Source organism: Narcine bancroftii, chromosome 9, assembly GCF_036971445.1.
Source record: "Narcine bancroftii isolate sNarBan1 chromosome 9, sNarBan1.hap1, whole genome shotgun sequence".
Lineage (NCBI taxonomy): Eukaryota > Metazoa > Chordata > Chondrichthyes > Torpediniformes > Narcinidae > Narcine > Narcine bancroftii.
In genome coordinates, this window is record NC_091477.1 from 82254921 (window position 1) to 82275900 (window position 20980).

General features: G+C 37.7%; 1 protein-coding gene across 7 annotated transcripts in view; it reads right to left on the reverse strand.

Annotated features, from left to right (window-relative positions):
* Positions 1–6522: 6522 nt before the first annotated feature.
* Positions 6523–20980, reverse strand: part of gigyf2 (GRB10 interacting GYF protein 2) — a 107571-nt gene continuing 93113 nt past the window's right edge. For 5 of the 7 annotated variants that reach the window (XM_069896638.1, XM_069896639.1, XM_069896636.1 and 2 more), the window contains 6 exons: positions 20190–20300; positions 16448–16656; positions 15240–15394; positions 14555–14715; positions 12700–12850; positions 6523–9815 (listed from right to left, as the gene is read on the reverse strand). In XM_069896638.1, coding sequence (XP_069752739.1) covers positions 9748–9815; positions 12700–12850; positions 14555–14715; positions 15240–15394; positions 16448–16656; positions 20190–20300 — 855 coding nt within the window. In that variant the 3' untranslated portion in view covers positions 6523–9747. The remainder of the gene's footprint in view (positions 9816–12699; positions 12851–14554; positions 14716–15239; positions 15395–16447; positions 16657–20189; positions 20301–20980) is intronic. The other 2 variants (XM_069896642.1, XM_069896637.1) reach the window with 1 other exon arrangement.

Consider the following 20980-nt stretch of genomic DNA (forward strand, 5'->3'; position numbering starts at 1 on the left):
GCTCTGTATTGTGGAGGGTCATGTGGCCTCTCTGCCAGGAACCTGGTGGAAATGTGGATCGTGAAGTATCACTCTATTCCGCCAAGAAGTAACTGGTCTAGGGGACCGATACGTCCGGTGAACACCTAGCCGCATGGTGCTACGGCCGTTGGATGAGAAGGCTCACAATGTCCTCGTCTCCCATTGGGAAACGAGGACCCTAGGCAGTCTGTCTGAACACCAGACGATTAACAAAGCCTTGCAGATGCTGTTAGAAGGGGTCTATGACAGCACCATCCTATGGGAATGGGTGATGACTGGGGTGACGGCCAGGTTCCCTACCCTTCTACAATCAGACATACATGCCCGGCCACAGAGGCACACCATTAGCGAGGGGATTCAGGTTATCAGTGAGTGGGCACTAATCACAGCTGTCAGAAATAAAACTTCTCACACATGAGTCTCTTTAAAACTGATGACACGACAAGCTTTATTTACAAGTCTGCAGAGTTGGACTCAACTGGTTTCTCACCAGTTAAGCCCCGATACATACAGTGCATTGATTTTTATACCTTTATTATTTGCCCTTCCCCTTCTTATTAATACTGTTTTAATTGGTTAGTATTACAAAAACATTCTAAGTATAACTGCATTATTAATTATCACGTTCGTTACGTACGCTGTGAATTCTACATTCACTGAATTCTGTTTCTCACACTTCTTATCAATCCTTTGTCTCCTGCATGTCTCTCACTATGACCATGAAAAGATAGGTTTAAAAAAACATATTCAGCAGCTCCTTCTGTCCTTGACTGCTAGTAAACTCTCTGTCCGTTCTGGCTTCCCTGTTTATGATTAATCATCACATTTTAACTTAAGTCTTTTTAACCTAAATTCTCTATATCACAACAGCCATCTATGGAGAGCATCTGCAAGCTCCACTTCCCCAAGAACACAGGGGGTGGGGGGGTGACTGGTCTCCTGGTGGGCGATTTAGTCACCACTGCATGCCATGCCCTTAGAGGGGTGGTGGTCTTGCCCCTCATGGGAATGTGACCAGGAAAACTGTCCGGGAAGTTTGCAGGGCTGAAACAAAGTTTAGCAATGCCACCCTGCTGGTGACTGATATGCTTTCTGGAAAGAGCATTGTGGAGGGAAGCCCCTTAAGGTTAAAGCTTCCAATGTACCTCCCACTCCAACCCAGACCAACCTCCCCTCTGCTTCTCCCCACCACAGGTGGCCCCTGATTAATCTGTCATGTAATCACACCAATGAACTCACCAGATGTGTTCTCCCAAACCCCTCGCCCTCTTCCCCCCACCAACAGATGAAGACTACCCTTCAAACTGTTCTTCTTCTAGTCTATGCTGATCCACACTGTGGGAGTCTACAAATACACACACAGCAACACCACACCAGACTGCAGCACCTGCATCACTGCTCCACCACACATAGTTGAGGGTCTTCCACCTCTGCCTATTCTGCTCAACAACAGCTACAGGAGCTGATGGATGGACTCTTTAATCAAAATATTTCAGTAATGACGCCATTCTTCCATTCCCCTCTCTACTCAACCACCTCTTCAAATAATCCTTGCTGGGGTGGATGCTTTGGGAACTGGTTTCTTTTTCCTCTCCCTACAATTTGGCCCACAGTCCTGACTCTCCCTATGAATCCAGAAGGGGAGCACGCCTTGGCAATGAGGTGCACCTAGCTCAGTCAGCACCAGTTCAATCATTGGGAATGCGAGCAGGAACGACATCCTGGCATGAGGTAGCCAATAGTCCACAGCCCAGCAATGGGGAGCTCCTACGTAAATACCAGTATGCCCTGGATGTGTGCCTGCTGGGCCAGCCCCTGGCTTCCCACGGGAATGCACGACAGCGGCCATCTGGGATGCATAGCTCCAGACGATGGGGGATCACCTGCATGAATGGCCACTGGGGTAGAGATGCTGGCCAAAGAAAGGGCCAGTTGGAAGTACAATTATAGAAGGTTATAACAATATTTAAGATTTTAACACAATTCCTTATAAAGCAAGATCTTTCTTGAACTAGTTTACAGGCTGTGAAATCTATCCATCTACATTGGAATATTTTGTACTTTCACATAGTTGTGATGAGGAATCAAACTTTAGTCTTCAAACCATGTTTATTTTCCAACAACTTTGTTGTTGAATTATGATATCATCATGGCAGTTCCACACTAAACTGAAAGGCTTTCTGCTGGAACATTGCTGACATTTCAAAGTTTAAGCCTACTATTTAATGTGTATTTGCCAAAGTGCTGATAATGTTTGCATTTAACTGGTAAAGACAATGACAAATGTAACAGTACAGTGGGATGTTTTAAAACTTTTCTGTAGAGATTTGACATAGATATGACACAGATAGGGCGGTCACCTGGCCAAAATGTTTAAACTAGCTTTGAACTGACCATACCCTTATTGTTAAATTTATTATTTAAAGCACACATGTCAAACTCAGGCCCGCGGGCCAAATTTGGCCCGTGATATAATTATATTTGGCCTGCAAGATCATATCAAATATGTATTAGAGCTGGCTCGCTGGCCGCCACACCACTATAGCGCATGCACAGTTAATACTACAAATCCCAGAATGCTTTGCAAATGCGTTGGCGCCGGCCCGTCAGCCCGCTAATCACCCCCACCTCCTCTCTTTACTTTCATTAGTATCTGCGACCTGTCGCCCAACTCACGTGTAATAAACCCCTTACGAAAAATGGCCAAACGAAAGACAGAAAACAGGACCTTTCAACACAGGTGGGAGGCAAACTCTGGCCCCAGAGTTTGATGAACTTGCATCTAAGAGATGCCAAGTATCTGGTTTAGACCCAGGTGCATCAGAGTAAATCACAGTGTAGCAAGCTAAGCTTTGATTAATATTTTCTTTGGTTAACTTTGGACTGTTCATAGTTGAAAGATTGGATTTTCATTGAAGCAAGTTGTTATTTTTTTGACTTGTTGGCTTGTGAAAAAAAATACATTTAAAAGGAGCTTAAAGGCTATAGTGAAATATTATTTATTGAATATTTTATTTCTCATTTGTTAATGCTTCTTCTGGAAAGAGTTTAACCAAAACTATTATTAAACATTTATTTTAATAAGAAAAAGTTTAACATTACATATGTTGAAAGAAGAGAAAACATGCAGATGTTGTTAAGAATTTTCAATAAATATTTAGTTTGGCCCACGACTTAGTCCAAGTTTTTAATTTTGGCCCTCTGTGAATTTGAGTTTGACACCCCTGATTTAAAGAATGAGGAATTAAGTCCTTTCCACTTCTTATGTTTAAGTGGAATGTCAAGATTTAGTTCATGCAAACATGGGAGAAAGTGGAAAACCAGATTGGTAAAACCTGGCAATCTAACATGAGATTCTACTTTGTATCCACCTTAAGTAAATCTGCAATGTTCATTTAGTTTGTTTGACACCAAAATGTGAAGTTCAGACATTTAAAACAAGCAATAATGAGATGAGTGACCCTCCTGAAGTGTTGTTGGTAAGTGCACATCAACAGCACTTTTTTTTACTACTAATTTGCTATGTTCACAAAACAGACTCTTAAACGTGAAAGTACCTTATTAATTGGTGTACAGGCTGGTAAGACACAAATCTCACAGCCTAATGAACTTAGATGAAGAAGGAAAATTACTGGGGCATGACAGGGAAATAATGTGGGATAATGAGAAGAGGTGCTCTGGCCATGCTTATCTAAATTTGATGATTAATTGGGAATGACCTACTGGAAAGAATGTGGTCAATAGCCCTGAGAACTTTGATGTGACTATTAAGCAAATAAGCACATCTATGGACGCAAGAAAAAGATGAAAGAGTAAATATTTTTCCTGGTGTAAGAGAAAAGACACAGATCTGCAGACTCCAGGAATGACTGAACTGGAGCCTGTTTTACTTTGTGATCCGTACGATGATGTTAACAACATGCACGCAAGTACAAAGCACATAGGCTCGTAAATAGCACTTTTGTTAAAAATACAATTCCAATAGCATACATTAAATAATAGTACAAAAAGAAATAATAAATATAAAAGATAGATAATAAATATTCAGCTACACTTTTAGTGCAAATAATGTTGACAGACCTTTTTGTGGTCCTGGAATAGTTTATGATTAAGGTGCTAAGGTGAGGTTCAAAAGCCTGATTCCTTGGGAAAATAAACTGCTCTTGAGCCTGGAGGTGCTGGGCTTCACACTTCTCTACCTTCTTCCTAAAGGTAGCAACAAGAGATGTGGGGGGGGGGGGGGGGGTGGTGGTCTTTACTAATGTCCACTGCCTTCTGAGGCAGCACCTCATTTTGATGTTTTCAAAAAGTCTGAGGCAGCAACAAACCTAGATATGTTTGCTACTTTCTGCAGTCTTCTGTGTTCCTGGATTCTTGAATTACCAAACTGGGCTGCGATGCAATCATTCAGTATACTTTCCGTTGAAGTTTCATGGAGTATTTGACAACACACCAAATTTCTTCACATTTCTTGGAAAGTGCAAGGGTGGGTGGACCTTCTTCACTGTTGCCTTGAAGTGCTGGCTCAAGGAGATATGTAGATTCACAGAAACTTGCAGGCACTCATTCTCTCCAACTCTCAATGAGGACAGGTGCATGGTTCCTTGGCCTCCCCTTCCTAATATCCTCAATACACTTTTTGGGTTTGTTGTCACTGAGAGTAGGATTGCTGTTTTGGCACCCTCCAACCAGATTCTCAATCTCCATATATATATACCGACTCTACCTTACTTTAACCACAACCTGCATTGTTGAAATTAAAGTTCAAAGTTCAGATTTATTGTTAGATTGTGTCCATGACACCACATAGAACCCTGAGATTCTTTTTCTTGTGGGCCAGTAAGAATTTATACTGAATTTAAACTGTACTAAAAAAAAAGTTTACAAAAGGATTTTAAACAAAACATAAACAGCCATATAAAAAAAAAATCAGTAATAAATAATATGTAAAGCAAGAGTCCTTAAGTCTCTGATTGAGTTTGTTGTTTAGTAGGAGTCTAATGGTGGAGGGGTAGCAACTGTTTCAGACTTGGTGGTACGAATCTTGTGGCACCTAGATCTATTTCCTGATGGCGGCGGTGAGAACAGAGTATGTCCTAGGTGGTGTGGATCCTTAAAGATTGCTGCTACTCTCCAGCAGTAGTGCTCCATGGAGATGTTCTTAATGTTGGGGAGAGTTTTGTTAGTGATGTACTAGGTGGTGTCTACTACCTTTTGCAGGGCTTTCTGCTCACAGGCATTGGTGCCACCATACCATGCCGTGATGCAGCTGGTCAGCACATGCATCACAATCTTTAGAAGTTTGCAAAAGTTTACGATATCATGCAAGGTCTCCTGAGGAAGCAGAGGCGGTGACATGCTTTCTTCACAATTACATTAATATGCTGGGTCCAGGAAAGGTCCTCTAAGATAGCAATTCTTTGCTCACCCTCTCCTATGATCCCCCCAATTATCACTGGATTGTACACCTGTTTTCCCTTCCTAGAGTCCATAATCTCCTTGGTTGTTTTGAGGACATTGTGAGGTTGTTGTTAGTACACCATTCAGCCAAATTTTCATTCTCCCTCCTGTATGAGGTCTTATCACCCCTTTTTATGCAGCCCACTCCTGTAGTATCATCAGAAAATTTGCAAATGTTATTGTATCAAGTCAAAGGTGTAAAGTGAATTGAGCAGTGATGTTCTGGTGCTGATAGAGATTGTGGAGATATTCTTGCCAATCCGCATTGATTGGGATCTGGAGATAGGAAATTCAATAACTATTCAATCAGTGTGGGTCAGATGCCCAGGTCATAGGAGCTTGCTATTCAGTTTTGAGGTATAGTAGTGTTGAATGCTGAATTGTAGACCATAAAGAGCATCTCGATGTATGCGCCTTTGCTGTCAGTGTTCCAGGGTTTTGGGTAGAGCCAGAAAATGCTCTGGATGCTTTCCTTGAATTCACTCTCCTTAAGGCATCCTACTCATCACCTTCAAATACTGACAGTAGAGGATCATCAAGGGATATGGAGATGCGCAGTGATTCTTTCTTATTCTGGTAGTCTAATTTGGTGAAGAGGCATCAAGTTCATCTGGGAGTGAAGCTTTCTTGCTGTACTGGATTAAGTTTTGCAGCAGGTTATGCATTTAGGTCCTGCCACAGCTGTCTGGTATCCTTCAATGTTTCCATTGTTGTTAAAGAACAATACTTCTTCCAGCTAAGTATATAATATATAGTTCAATGGCTTGAAATAATGTTCATTTTTAGCACTTTCAGATTTTGAGGAACTTAACTATTTCCATTGGTAATTTCAAACGACTGTTTCTTCAATTTACATTTCTTCTGGACACTTTTACTTCTTTACCTGTCCTAACTTCCCTTTTCATTTCTCTTGATTTTCACGTTATAGTTTCCTTTTTATCCTGTCCTCTCCATCCTTTTTATTGTAACGGGAAGGTTGCATATTAGATGAACATTTAACACATATTTCAAGTCAGTAAATGTCAAATTAAAGATCAAGCATTTTAATCTTAGAATTCATTTATTTTATTTACATATTTTTGCACCTTAATGAAAATACCAATCTACGATTGTAAATTCACCATTTGTGAATAAGCATTCACAAAAGATCCCAAGAACAAAAAAAACCATCTAGTTTTCCAACTCCTCCAGATAGTTTGGCATGAAGAAATGAATAATCATCTCTGATACAACACAGATAATGCATGTTTTCACACAAGTCAGATTGTTCAATGGCTGATTATTCTTTTCTCAGTGGTCCCTTCTTTCTCAGTTGTACAGAAACAATTCCAAACAGTATTCCTGGATCAAAGGGAAAGTAAATATGCACATTTCATGTATAGATCTGAAAAATTCATCTGAGGTCTTTGAGACAGTATAGCTTTGGCTTAATGCCTGGCATATATAAAAAAAATGAAATTTACGAAGAATTAAACAATTGTTATTGTTTATAAGGATGATTTTCAAGCAGATCAATTTGCTGATTTGACACACAACTAAATCCTAACCTTAAAAGTAAAACTTATTCCAGAAAAAACTTTGATCACCTTGATCAGTATTTAATTTGGGCGGGGTGGGGGGAAAATAGAAAACTAGTTAGGTTTGCAAGATATGCTTCAACATGGCAACATTTTGGCTGTGTTCATTTCTTTAAATGTACTTCTTTTGGAATAGTACTTTGTCCTGCACATTGAAATATTACAAAGCTTTGAACATCAATTTATTTTGGGAAAATTCAATTACATATACAAAACTTGATTTTTAATGTGGTAATACTTTTCAATGTGAAATTTTATGCAACAGAAACAAATATTTATCTCTTTGGAGAAACCTGATATCTGAAGGAGATGGTACTACAATTTTCTTAAATATCTGGAATCTGAAGCACAATCTTTTTTGAAACAGACTCAGGAACAACATGAGCAAGTTGAATTCTGACCTCATTTAAAGGATGAACTTATGAACTCCAAAATTAAACACATAGGATTACTGCAGTTACCTCAAAATCTTCAGTGCATGTATGTTTTAAGCCAAACATTAGAATAGCTTATAAATGGAATATAAAGTTGCATTTCACTGATTTTGCTTTAAAGCTATCAAAAGTATTAGAATAATTCATTTTTAAATGGGCTATCCTTTCGACAAATGAACATACTTCTCGGCCTAGGGCACGATTTCTCAGTATGAGCGACTTTTGGATTTTTGTTAGTTCTTCCTGAATTATGTGGATAGGGTTATTCAATATACTGACTATTGTATAACTCAATGGAACGCAGAACAATATCCTCAAACTAAAGATACATATATGAATGTGTTCTGAATATTAAAATATGGGGGAATGAGGACAAAGTGTTCAACTGTCACCAAAAAATCCTTCAAGAATTTCAGCATAATCGATGGAAAAACAAAATAATTCTTTTTAGAGAAAACAGTAGCTGAGATGTGCAGATGGATGTCAGTAATGTAGATATTACAAGAGAAACAGTTCAAAACCTGTAAACAAATTTTATTATGCAAAATAAGTTTTCGATGTTTTTAAAATTCAAATTTTAAATAAATTATGCCTTTAAGGAGATGGAATCCTTCATGCAAACTCCAATGTGACTAGACATTGGACGTCCTTTATTGCTGCAGGATATTTTAAGCACTGACTCAGCAGAATAGGTTCTTACTATTGTCACTTTATTCGCAGACAAAATACCTGCAATTAACAAAAGTAGAAAAGCACCTTAATAAAATTAAGGCTGGTTTTTTTATGGATTTTGATTTCCTGCTTTTCCTGATGATTTGTATTTTACTGGAACAAATGTCCATAAAGTGTACAGGTGCATACAGCATTGAAATAAGTGGCAAATGATGAGTTCTAAATTGTAGTGCCATTGTGATGAGACCAAGTTTACGCCCATAATCCATCTTTCCCTGACTACCACTCAGCTGCCAAATTAACCCTTGCCACTATAGGGTAATTGGGAAAGAGGACGAGGTGTGCCTACTTTTAAAAAAAAAAACAAATTAATTTGAATTGAAGAAAAATATTAAAAACACTTGCTTTAGAAAAGTGACATGAAGAGAATGCACTCCAGAGACATGTTCTGTGTATATAACTGTTCTCAGTCTAACATTTAGCATTGTTTGTACAGAATCTTATTTTAAAAAAAAGTCATTCAAAACATGTTTCTCAGAAACTAAAAGAGTCCTTCAGTCACCAAAGGGTCAATTACCCAAGTTCCCTTTCAAAGGGAATCTTCTGTACATCTAAATACAGTAAGCTGCAAATTCAATGTTGGATATAACTGGTGGCATACAGTAGCTGTAGCATTTATTCCATAGTCATCCTCATGTTGTATAAACAGATTTTGATTAGGTCAAGATGCTGTAAAAGATTTGCTATTGAACAATTTTAAAATATAACCTGTACAAGAAGTGGATAAAGCCCCTGTAAGAGAGAAAACTCCTTATTGGGCACTGGCCTGCACATGCAGTGATGGAAAGTGAAATTTCTTCCATGTCCAGTTACACATTGCCACCTTCATGCAGCAACTGTAGAACAATAAAAACCTCGATTTCTGGATTCCCAGAAACAATTCAACCAACTTATTATTGATCATAGCTGCATATTTCAAGACGGCTATACTGTATTGAATATTGTAAATATATTAATTTCAAAAAAACTGTACACGGCCAAAAAATGGGAAAATACTTCTTAAAGGGGCAAGGAAAGATTAGGTACTCCTCACAAAAACTAAATGGATATCCTCACAATATCCAAACCATTTTTTTACATCTCAGTACTAAAGCAAGCACTTCAACATGTGTGTTATAGAATTATCTTATAAATACATTACTGACAGGATTGCTTTGTAATGTCAACTAAACAATGGATGTTAACATGACCAACATTGAATAGACCTGTTAATCATGTATTCTGAATAAAATCCAACAATAAACTGATAAGGAAACAAGTGCATCATTAATGTTACATTATAGAAACAGTGATTCTAGACTCAGAAAATTGTAGGTTGGTGCAGAGCCCTTTGAAGTGGCTGCTTTGTACTTGAAACATGATTGCATTATGAATGAAGGGGCCACAACAAATCAGTGTGTTGAAGTACCAAAGACAGACATAAACTCAAGGTGACAGATTATTTTTAATTAATTGATATTGGTTGATGCATTCAGAATTCATGATCAACAACTTTCTTAAATAAATCAAGAGTTTGCTTATGTTCAGTAGTCATCAAGTGTCTCAATTTCTCCCATGTTCAGGCGCTCTGATGAAGCATTTACAGAAAAACCTGCAAAGGAAAAGAGGAAAAAAGGAAACATTTACTTTGGCTGTAACTGGCAAATGTATTTCTGACACTTGCATCTTTGAAACTAATCAGTCTATTGGATATAGCTTTTTTTTAAAAAAAGCATGAGCATCTTCTCTGCAATCACAAAGTCACTGACAATTTCACCAAAATAGTTCCGACCATTGGTTCATTTGAGCAATGAATTAGTGTTTATCTATATGGAACTGTGCATGAAAGAAACCATCAAGTACACATTGCAGTGATCTTCAAAATCCATTTGGTTGCATCACAAAGCGCATTACATTCAGATCAGTTCTGTGACAGGTAATAAGTGAACCAACACAATTTTATTGCATCCTTCACTAAGCTGCCCGTGGCAGATGAATCTGTTTACAACATGATTGGTAGAAGCTTTTACTTGGAAAAAGTCATTTTTTCCCTCCACATTGTGTAGTTTGCCACAACACAAAAAAATGGCAGCGTGGCTGAAGCCGCTGTAACGGCAGCGCTGCCACTGATGTGAACTTGGATGGGCGGGGAGCAGACACAAAGTGCTCCCTCAGAGGGTTCTTCAACCCAGTCCTACAGCCAATGGTTCCATACAGGCTTTCAATGGCCTGTTGAAGGAGCCGTCAGTGTTTCATTTAAAATCCTGTGACCTTTAGGTCAGGGCCCAAGATGGCAGTGCTTGTGTTCAGCAGCAGTCATGAGGGGTTGCAGATCCAGGGGAGCAGCAGACTGGTGCAGGGCACTTGTAACGGGAGAACACCCTCTGTTGAGAAGGAGAAGCAGAGATGACCTCAAGGACGGTATCCATGGTGATGGACCCGTTCTGCAACTTTGCTGTTAGCAACTTGCAGGTGAGGAACCCACACAATTAGCAGGCAATTTGAAGTCAAAGGACACACACCAGGCTTCTGGCTGCTGAAGACTGGCTCATGAGAATCAGGTATCGGAACAAGGATTTGAGAGGGCGCAGAGGGCAAGAAAGGCTCCTGTAGGGTCCTGGGTGGCTGAAGGCTTCCTCATCATGTCAGAGGTTTGGATCTGGGGTTGGGATGCTGATGGCTTGAACTGAAATGGAGTCTGCAGAGGCTGTGGGAGTGCTGGAGGTGAATCTATGGACACTCAGTGACTCTGATGGTACTCTCTTTTGCTTTTCTTTCTCTGATTGCACAGGACGCCGAGGAATGCTAACAGTGACTCTCTGTCTGCCTTCTGGCAGGCAAAAGGCAATTTAAAGTTATATTACATTTGTTTTTTTACATGACAGCAAAACAGAATAGTATCTGAAATGAATTAATGGGATGGACTCTCAACAAATCTGGCAGTTTTACACTAGGCTCTGTGCATCTTCATCAACAGTACAAATCTGCAAAGTTCATGGTCTGCACATCCCTCACTCTACCATTATTATCAAGCCTGGGGATCAACATAGGTTCATTATTGAAGGACATAATCAGGTATACACAAAACTAAATGGAGTCTAGTGGGGTTGCAATTCAGACCTATGCAAACAATTAGAACAGCACTCAACAGACAGACCAAATGACCCAAACCAATGGATCAGGACCACTGAAGTTGTACCATGGAATCTCAATTTGCACTGGATAACTAAATAGCTAGTAGGAGGCGGCAGCTACATGTACATCCACATCAACTGTGGCAAGGTTTAGCATGTGAGAGCTAAACCTGTCTAATCTGCAAATATGTTCAGTCAGAAGAACTCAATAGATGGTGTATCTTAGTTTTCTCATTCACTTCCTTATCACATGAAGTACCAGCTTTCTGCAATTTAACGAAACATTGCTTTTCTATTTTTATGCACCAAACTGGAGCTCATCACGTTTCCCCACATTAAATGACATTTGACATGTTCTTTCCTGAGTGCAGATGCTTCACAAAGCAATCATTCAATATCCATGTTTGGGTTTCTCCAATATAGAGATTTAGTTGCTCAAACCTTATTGAGTTACTCAATTATTTTCTAGAAGGGTTGAATCTCACCATGGCAGCTAGAATATTTAGCTTAATGCAGATAAATAAACATTTAATTAAAAAGTCAATTGTAGTCAAAAAGCCAACTAAACTATTTGCTGCAATCCTCTTGCTTTGCTATCAATCAGGAAAATAAATTGTTGTCTTTACCTAATCTGGGTTATATTACCATAAATGCAAGCAAGAGAGTTGACTCTTAACTGCCCTTTGAAATAAATGCTTGCTCGTCTGTTTCAAAGGAAAATTCAGGCAAGAATTGCTGATCTTGCCAACATATGAAAGTTTGAAACTTGACTTTAGACATGTGGATGTCAAATTCTTTGAAAAGTGTTAAATGTCTTCCTTCTATCTTTCCTTCTATCATTTTCTCTTTCCTTTCTTGGTTAATGCTTTTTATTAAGAAGATGCAAGTAGCATTTGTATTCCAGATAACACCATTTGTATTCCAGATAACACCATTTAAGTTTTTTTCTACTGCAAACGCAAAAGCATTTTTCCACTTTGTGCATGCTATGTGGTAGTCTTATTCAATTTGGCTTTGCAAAGCTCATATCTTAACTGCAGTTACAAGCCTCAGGCCACAATACTTAGAACAGAATTAGACCTGAACTAATACATGTCTATAAATTCAAAATATCGTGCTTGTTTTGTCAGAATGGAATCAAATCTATCTAGTTCACTGCAGATAATCATGATCCTTTCTTGTCTGTCGTTTTCTAATCATATTTGCGAAAGGTGCAAAACTGCAGCCGGTGAAGGAAACAGTAATTGACCTCCAATGGTCTGCAAAATAATTGGCTACAGAACTGTGACCAAATCCTAGATATTGCAAGTTTTACAAATTAAATGCACAATAACAGTGTGGCTGTGAAAATTAAGTTCTAACCTAAGATGCTGGGATCAGCACGTATCATCTTCTGTTTTTTCTTTCTTTTTCCAGCCTGTACACATTCAAAATTTGGTTGCCGATTTCTGCTGTGATTTGATGGATATATGGACTCCAGACCTGTCATTTGAATTTCAGAGATTCCTGAATCCTAAAGCAAAAAGGACATCAAAATCATTATATATGCTATGTCTAAAATATACAGTAAAAATGACTTTTCTTTTAAAACTAAATTTGTCTACAGGAACAAAATTTGCCTTCTCTGACATTTTATTAAAATTTCCTTACGTCAAATTATACATTAAATATTTTAACTAACTTTCCTGTTCTTCTCCTTTCTTCAAAAATCAGCACATGGAAAATTACAGAATTAGTGGTACAGGTACACAATCCTTTATAGGGAACCCTTGGGGGACACTGTGTTCTGAATTTCAGATTTTGGAAAGCCAGATTTAAGCCCACCTGAATTGTGCTGCTGTATCCACCCCCTTCGCTGCCGGTACTCCCCCCCCCCCCCCTTGTCTGCCCAACTCACGCTGCCGGTCTCCCCCCTTGCCCGCCCGACTCGCGCTGGCGTCTCCCTCCCCACTTGCCGGATTTTGGAGCTTTCTGGAATTTAGATGTCCGAATAAAGGATTGTGTACCTGTATTGTAAAACACTATTTTAATATAAAACAGCGATTGTCCAAATAAATCAAGATTATGCTGACTGTTGTGAATAGTGGGAAGGAGATATTTCTGACCAAAACTATTTAAGCTCATGTATGTCTGCTTTAATTTTAGTTTTGTATTGCTTAAAAAAGTCTGAGACTTTTAAAAATATAAAACGCATTAACATTAGGTGACGTCAATTAAAATATATAAAATACAATATTATGAATGGTTATTATTTGTGATTTCAAGACATCCTGAAGTAGTTCACAATTAAATACATTTTAAGATTGCTCATTGTTGGCATGTAGTAAGCAAGGCAGCAAGGTCTCTCAAACACCCTGATGAGATTGGAAGCCAAAGAGCAAAGACCATTATATTAATGAAAGGAACTGGAAAAATGAAAACAGATAGGTAATGAGCTGTAATTTACAGATGGTGGATGATGGGAAACATCTCAATGAGTGTCATTGATAAATGATCTGAAATTGTGATAGATGTAAATACATAGCATTATTATGTAGTAAGAGAGAAAAAAAACTGAAGATGGCATACATTGCATACAGCTGGGCATAGAGCACAATTCAGAGTACACGATTACAATGAAAAAGATCAATTTGCAATAGGAAGGGCATGATAGAACTGTTATGGAGTTCATTCAGGAGCCTGGTAACTGCAGGGGAAGAATTTTGCTCAAGGCTGTGCTCTTCCCCTGCCACTTTCTACCCCCCCCCCCACCCCCGACTTTTTTTTTACTCAGGCACCTGACTTTTTTTTCCCCAATACCTTGACGTAGGACTCATGCCCGAAACATTGGTCACCCTTTACTTCCTATAGACGATGCTAAGTTTCTCCAGCACTTTCGCAATTTGGAGTCTTCATAGGGGCTGAATGAAAGTAAGCAAGACAAAGGACCGCGAGAAGGAAAGAAAAATCACACCCGAGGTAAATACTCTGATGTTCACACAGAGGATTCTGAAGCCTCGTAATCTTTGATGTGAACACAAATGTGAACTGGAGAGACTGCAGAAAAATCTCCTGAAATGAACTATTAAACTCAAACTGCACAGATATTTAAAAATTAGACAATGTCAGCGTACAATATTAATTAGTCTTCATCAGGTACTTGTTAATGTTAATAGGTACCTGATTAATCATAAGGGATTAGACACCAGAGCTTATACATTTTAATTCCAATACTCACCGTACCAACCTGATGCTGCAACTGTCGCTGTTTGGCACGTCTTCCAAGAAATTGTTTTGCAAATTCTTTTGTTTCTGGGGTATCACCAAGATAAGCTCGGATGTAATCATGGACTTCATATTGAGAATCAACTTCTTTCAAAAAGGACACAAATGTAGGAACTGGAGAGAAAAAATATATACCTTAGAACATCACTACATTTTATTTTTTTTTTGCTCAACAGGGAGTGCAATGTTATCTATGTCATTTGTGAATATAAACTGATCTTTATTTTAGGAGGAAGATCCATATATTTTAATGAAATTTTTCTGTTGATATTCTCAAAATATATTTAGCAATATAGTTTGTTTAAATCTTATAAATATGAAGGCTTTAATTTTTTGGTTGAGGATTGTTTGTTGATGTATCGAATAACCAGACAACACAAAATGGCAACCTCTGACGAATGCTTTACTGTTAAATTCCACAAATACAGTGTATAACAGGAGCCCCTGTAAATGGCATCCGCCACCAGCCAAGTTCCATCTCCTTTTTAAATTGATGTGCTTCGCAGGGACTCGCGCATGCGAAATAGCATCGTAGCGAGTACAGGGGCTGCAGCGGGTGCAGGCAGCCAATAAAAGCGGCTGTTTAAAGGGATACTAAAATCAATATCAGTGCAAAAATTGTGTAACTTAGTTCTTACCATCCAAGTTATTAGCTGTGTTTAGAACTTGCAACATTTGCTCACACCATAAGGTAAATCCATCTTGTGCCTTGTTCACACCATGAAACAACTTCATTAGTTTTTCTTCTTCTTCAGCTTTTTTATTTGGTTTGTTCTGAACTCCATGAGATTTTCTGAAAGATCAAGTTTTGTATTAAATGGTGTTCAAATGCAAAACTTTGTTTATTAAGAGATCAAAATATCTCAGACTTTGGACACAAATTCATTATTAATGGATGAGCAAGTGGGAGAGAGGGGATACAGATAGACAAGAGCCTGAAAGAAATGTTAAAAACATTCACGCAGCAAATTTGAAGTTTCTGAACAGTTACTCGTCTCGACTTAAATAGCAACAGTAGAGACAGGATGACTTGAGAAATCAAAATTAGGGCAGGGAACTTCAGGCGTAGTTGGGATGCATGGAAGAAAAGGGGTAGAGGGTAGAAACTGCAACTCATTTTTGAAACTTCAGATATCTTTCCAAATCAATCCCAAACACTATGGCATTGTAGAAAAGTTTTTAACTCTTCATTTTGAAAGGAATACAAAATAAATTTCAATGTGACTCACAGGAAGTCAGTCCCCTTTCCTCAACTTACCTATAACTTCAATGATGTTCAAATCAATGGGTTGAAAGATGAGCAAGCTAGTTGAATTAGTACAGCATTTTTCTACAAATTGTCCATAATCACATCACAAATACTATTCTTTAGATATCACTCAAAAGAAGAAAGGTGCTCTTTTTTTTAAAATCCAGAATAATAGTTGATGAACAACCCAAATTGAACAACATCCATTTTAATCCTGTTATCAACATCTAGACTCTAGATGCTTTGTTTTATGGCACAAGTGTCAGAAAGCAAGGAATAATAATGGTACAAGAAAGGAAATCATAGTTTTCCATCCGCAACAAGGTTCTGAAGAAATATTTTTATATTTAGAGAAACTAGGATACCTGCAGTACTGTTACAGTTGCTGAAAGACTTACAGTATTAAGCAAACATGAGAAAAGTGTCCCAAAGGAAACTAATCTTTAATAAACCAGCAAAGGCATCTGTTTCCCTATCCAAAACCTTGCTCGATTATATTATGCATTGTACTGTAGATATTGTATAATTTTAAAATCAACCACAACACAGTTTATTATGAATTTAATAGGATATTGGTTAAGATATCAGCTCTCTTACCCAGGGTTAGAATTATTCTTGTTATTTTTGGAAGTCTGTTTTTTTGCAGTTGGCCCCACTTCTTTCACAGCCTCATCCCAGAAGCCCACATTTGTGTTCTTGTTATCTGGAGCACCCCAGACACTATTTATGTCTGTTCCCCACTGGTTGGTAGGACTGGTGTTCACTGAGCCCCATGCGGAAGTAGTGCTAACTGGTAAACTGGAATGCTAGATAAAATAAGCAAAAGACATTTTACTGAAAAGCAACTGTAGATGCTGAATATTTGCAATAAAAAAATACTATTGGAAGTGAAAAGCTCATCAGACAGCAATTATAGGGAGAGAAAATGAGTTAACATGCCAAGCCAATGGTCTTCCGCCAGAACAAATCTGACGCAGAGTCTATGAAATTAAATGTCTATTTAGTTTCTCTCCTTCTGATGCTGTCTGATTTGCTGAATACTCCCATCAGTCTGTTTAAGACATCCTGTAGTGAATTCACATTGTAAAGTATGAAATACTCTTTAAAAAGTTAAGTTGTACAATATTACATTAACTGATGTAATGTTCTTTTTTCATCATTAAAATTTGCATGTTACATTAAAGTGCAAAATTAAAACAGGCTACATTTTCCCAAGAGAGCTCTGTTTAAACTAAAAGGATGGATCATAAAATCTCAAAACTCCATGCACACAAAATAAGTTGACATTGACTAAAGACGTCATACAAAATCCAGATTTACAACCATGATGATACAACTACCACCTTGTTGCTTTATCAATCCAGTAGAATGCAATGTTTCTTTTTCAAACAAGATCTGCCTTATAACCTGGTAGTTCTAAAATATAGCAGATATTATTTGTAATTGTTCCTCAAAAGCAATGTGGGCTCAAAAATATACAGATTCTCATCCCTTTCACATGTGTGCATCATGTTTCTCTTCAATTCAGGCCCTGAAATGGATCACTGGGTAGTTCACAGTAAACAAGTTTTACTGGTGAATGAGTAAATGGACCCTATCTTTGAGGAACAAGATTTACAGAAAAGTCACACAGTTTAGAAAAAAAAATTTCACAAAATGAGACATTTTGTACATTCAAGGTCATTAAAGTTTTTAAATTGGTGGAAAGCCACTCAAGTCTATATGGGGGCTTGTATTTCTGGAAAATGGTGCACATCAGGCGCTTCCATCAAGAGGTGATGGCATCTGCACATGAGTCAACAAATGAAAGTTTAAAAAAAGAATTTTATTGATTAGTTTTCTTTATTTTTCACAAAAAATAAATTTTGTTCCGTTCCATATCTCAATTTTTTGGATGATTAGTGAATTGGCCATCACGTAGGGGTTCCCTCTGCTGAGAAATACTTAAGATACTTAAAATGAATTATCATTTTTTTTCTCTCATACACACAAATTTAAAAGTAATGCTGAGGACAAATCAAAGTATTTTTGACAAGAGCAATGTAATTTGTAAAATGATTTAGTGGTGCCTTATAGTTCAATCCAGAGAATCCCAATTTTTCAATTTTAATGAGTTTTTATTTTTTCACAAATTAATACTTCAAAACAAATAACGAAAAAAGTAATTTCCACCTCAAGAGATTTGAAGTGATGCACACCAAAAATTGCTGACTAAAATGTAACATATAGCATACTTAGATTACCTTGTGGTTAATTATAATACTGTACTTTTCAAAACATTCAAATAGCTTTTTTTTCCCATTAAAGATAAATGTTAGCAAAATGAAAACTTCGGAGAGGAATAATGAAAACTGTACTGTAGTGTAAATTATTTATTTGATTTATTGAAACAGAAAATAGCAGGTAAAGAGAAAGAGAACAAGATATAGTTATTTTATGTTTGGATTTCACATAATGCAATGCTGCCAGAATTGGTTTCAATAAAGATATTTTTAAATACCAAAATAGTTCTTTGAAAAAAAAAATGGCCCAAGGTGTTACTGATTTCTCTGCAGCTGCTACCCGTCTTACCAATATAGGATTCTATTTCAAATTTCCAGCATCTGTGCCATTTTACAAAGATGAGCCATTCTGGACAATATTGAATCACACATTTATAACAATGTCAATCATTTGGATCACAGCCCTTCATCACAACTTAATGAAAGGGTGTGTCCTGAGATTTTGCAGATTTCTTTTCGTCCAGTAGGTTTTTTGCCTCTCTTCCTAACAATTGCAGTTACTGGTGCTTTGGTTTATTCTGTGTCTTAGTTAATCATCTTTTTCAGAATGAACTAAGGATTGATTTAGTCTCAGGCTAAAAGGATCTGCATTATTGGGATAATTAATGCAACTACAACCTCTTACTCTAGTTATGCTGTCTTTGTCCAAACCCCCAAGGGTTTCACCAGAAAATGACCATCAACACATTGTTCCTTGCCTTCCCCACCAACATGCTAGTTAACACAAGTAAAAATACATAGAAATGATAGAGGAACTCAACATGCTCGCAGGTAAAAATATATTGCCGACATTTTGGTCCTGAACCCTTCTTCAAAGTCTAAGTAAAGAAAAGGAAGGCACTAGAATAAAGATTGAAGAATGGGAAGGGGAGAGTTCACACCAACAAAAGGTGCTAAATGGATATGATAACAGGAAAGGTGAGAATTGGTTTTGGCTCTGTGAAAGAAGACCGAGGGAAAAAAGGATGAGAGAGATCTAACTCAACCCAACTTGGGAAAGGGAATGAAATATTACTTGAAATACCTGTTTGATGGGATCATGGAGGGAACAGAAGCCATGGAACAAGTGGAAAGATAACAGAGAAAGAGAATAAAATGACTGTTCAGTGTCGAAGCTCAAAAATATTGGTTATTTGGTGTATGTGTTAGATCTATTATAACTAACATTCCATAGACTATCCTAGCAACACAATATGAGGAGGAACTGGATATAAATAAAAATAATGTGTTACTAAGCTTCATGATAAGTGAAGAACTACTGGGAGAAGAAAGGTGGAGGTAGAGGCAAAACAAATAGAAGCCATTAAGCAGTTGTTTCACAATTAGATAATTGAAGAATAACATTAATGGGCAGGAAACAAATATATACAGTTTTTAATGCATCTACAAGCCTGGGTTTCTGGAAGGGATTCAAAATAATTAAATATTCACTTGCTAATCTAGTTAAGTTTACACACCGCACAATGGACAGCATTGGAATAAAATTTTAAACCCTCAATGGTTGATATTGAAATAGAATGTTTTTTTTAAACTACACTTGGCTTGTTACTCATTCCAGAACAATCCAAGGGAGAAAAAGATTGGTGTTTATTGATTCAAACTACACATCATAAAGATTAAAACAATACAGATGCTGTAAATTTGAAATAAGACCAAGCCTTTTCCGAAGAGTTATTATGAAAGATCAACGCCAAAAAAAACTCTCTTTTTCTACATGCTTCTCAATTTGCACTTAGTTCTGTGGAAGGGGCTACATGTCAGGGAAAAACAAAAGTCTGCAGACAGCATGATTGAAGTAATAACACCCTCCCTCCCCTATCTACCTATTACCTCCAGCCTGTGCTTCTCTTCTTACCCCTCCCCACCCCAATCAATTTGTTCAGGTGACTGTCTACATTTTGTTCATACCTTGATGAAAGGCTCAAGCCTGAAACATTGGTGATGTATCTTTATCTTTGCTAAATAGGTTTCTGCAGCATTGCGTTTTTACACATCTGGAAAGTAGGTCTATCTGCTTGACATTTGTTCTAGCAAACCATTCTTCTCACCAAACTTACCTGATTCCTCTCTGATCTCTTGTGTGATGATTCTTCTCTTTTAATTGCTGTGGTGTTTTTGTGTGACGATTCCTCGTGGTTGCCAGATACGTTAAGCTTCATTGCTGCCGACTATTTTAATTAGAGGGTGGAAGAAATAGGATGAAAAGATTCATAAAAGAAATATATTTAAAGCAAATAAGCTCAGACGTCACTATTCAGAATGACTCACACAAGCAGACTAAGAACAATACATGTATAATTTTTATGTCATATCTTTTAACTTCAATGGAAACCAAGCCAGTCAGTGATAAAATTCAGACTTCTCAATCTGTGTATAGTGCAACAGAAATGCAATTTTTTTTTCCAAACTTTATTCGCAATAAATTATATACAAGACCAAATGCTGTTCCAGACTTTACGTTCATAGCTTCAATCTTACTGAGTATGGTATTTACCAAACTTTTTCCTAGTGTCAGTCATCTCATATCGAGACAGTATATAAAAAACTGATCAGAAACTTTTTACATTGTGTCAGTCAGCTCATCGATGTACATTTCTTGTTTAACATTGTTGCCTTAATACTCAATCACCATCCCTGTGGTGCTTTGTTATTACTCCCCCTTCTCTGTTGGTTTAAGGAGCTTTCCCTCAGTGTCAGCCCCTGAGAGCCTGGCAATTGGGGGGGGGGGGGCTCTAAACAGTACTTCTTCCCCACAGTGCCCTCGCATTGGCTGCACCAAGCTTCAGTGTGTCACCCTGCAGCCCGGAATGTGCCAGGAGGCTGCATTCCCAGACCAATATCTGTCTGC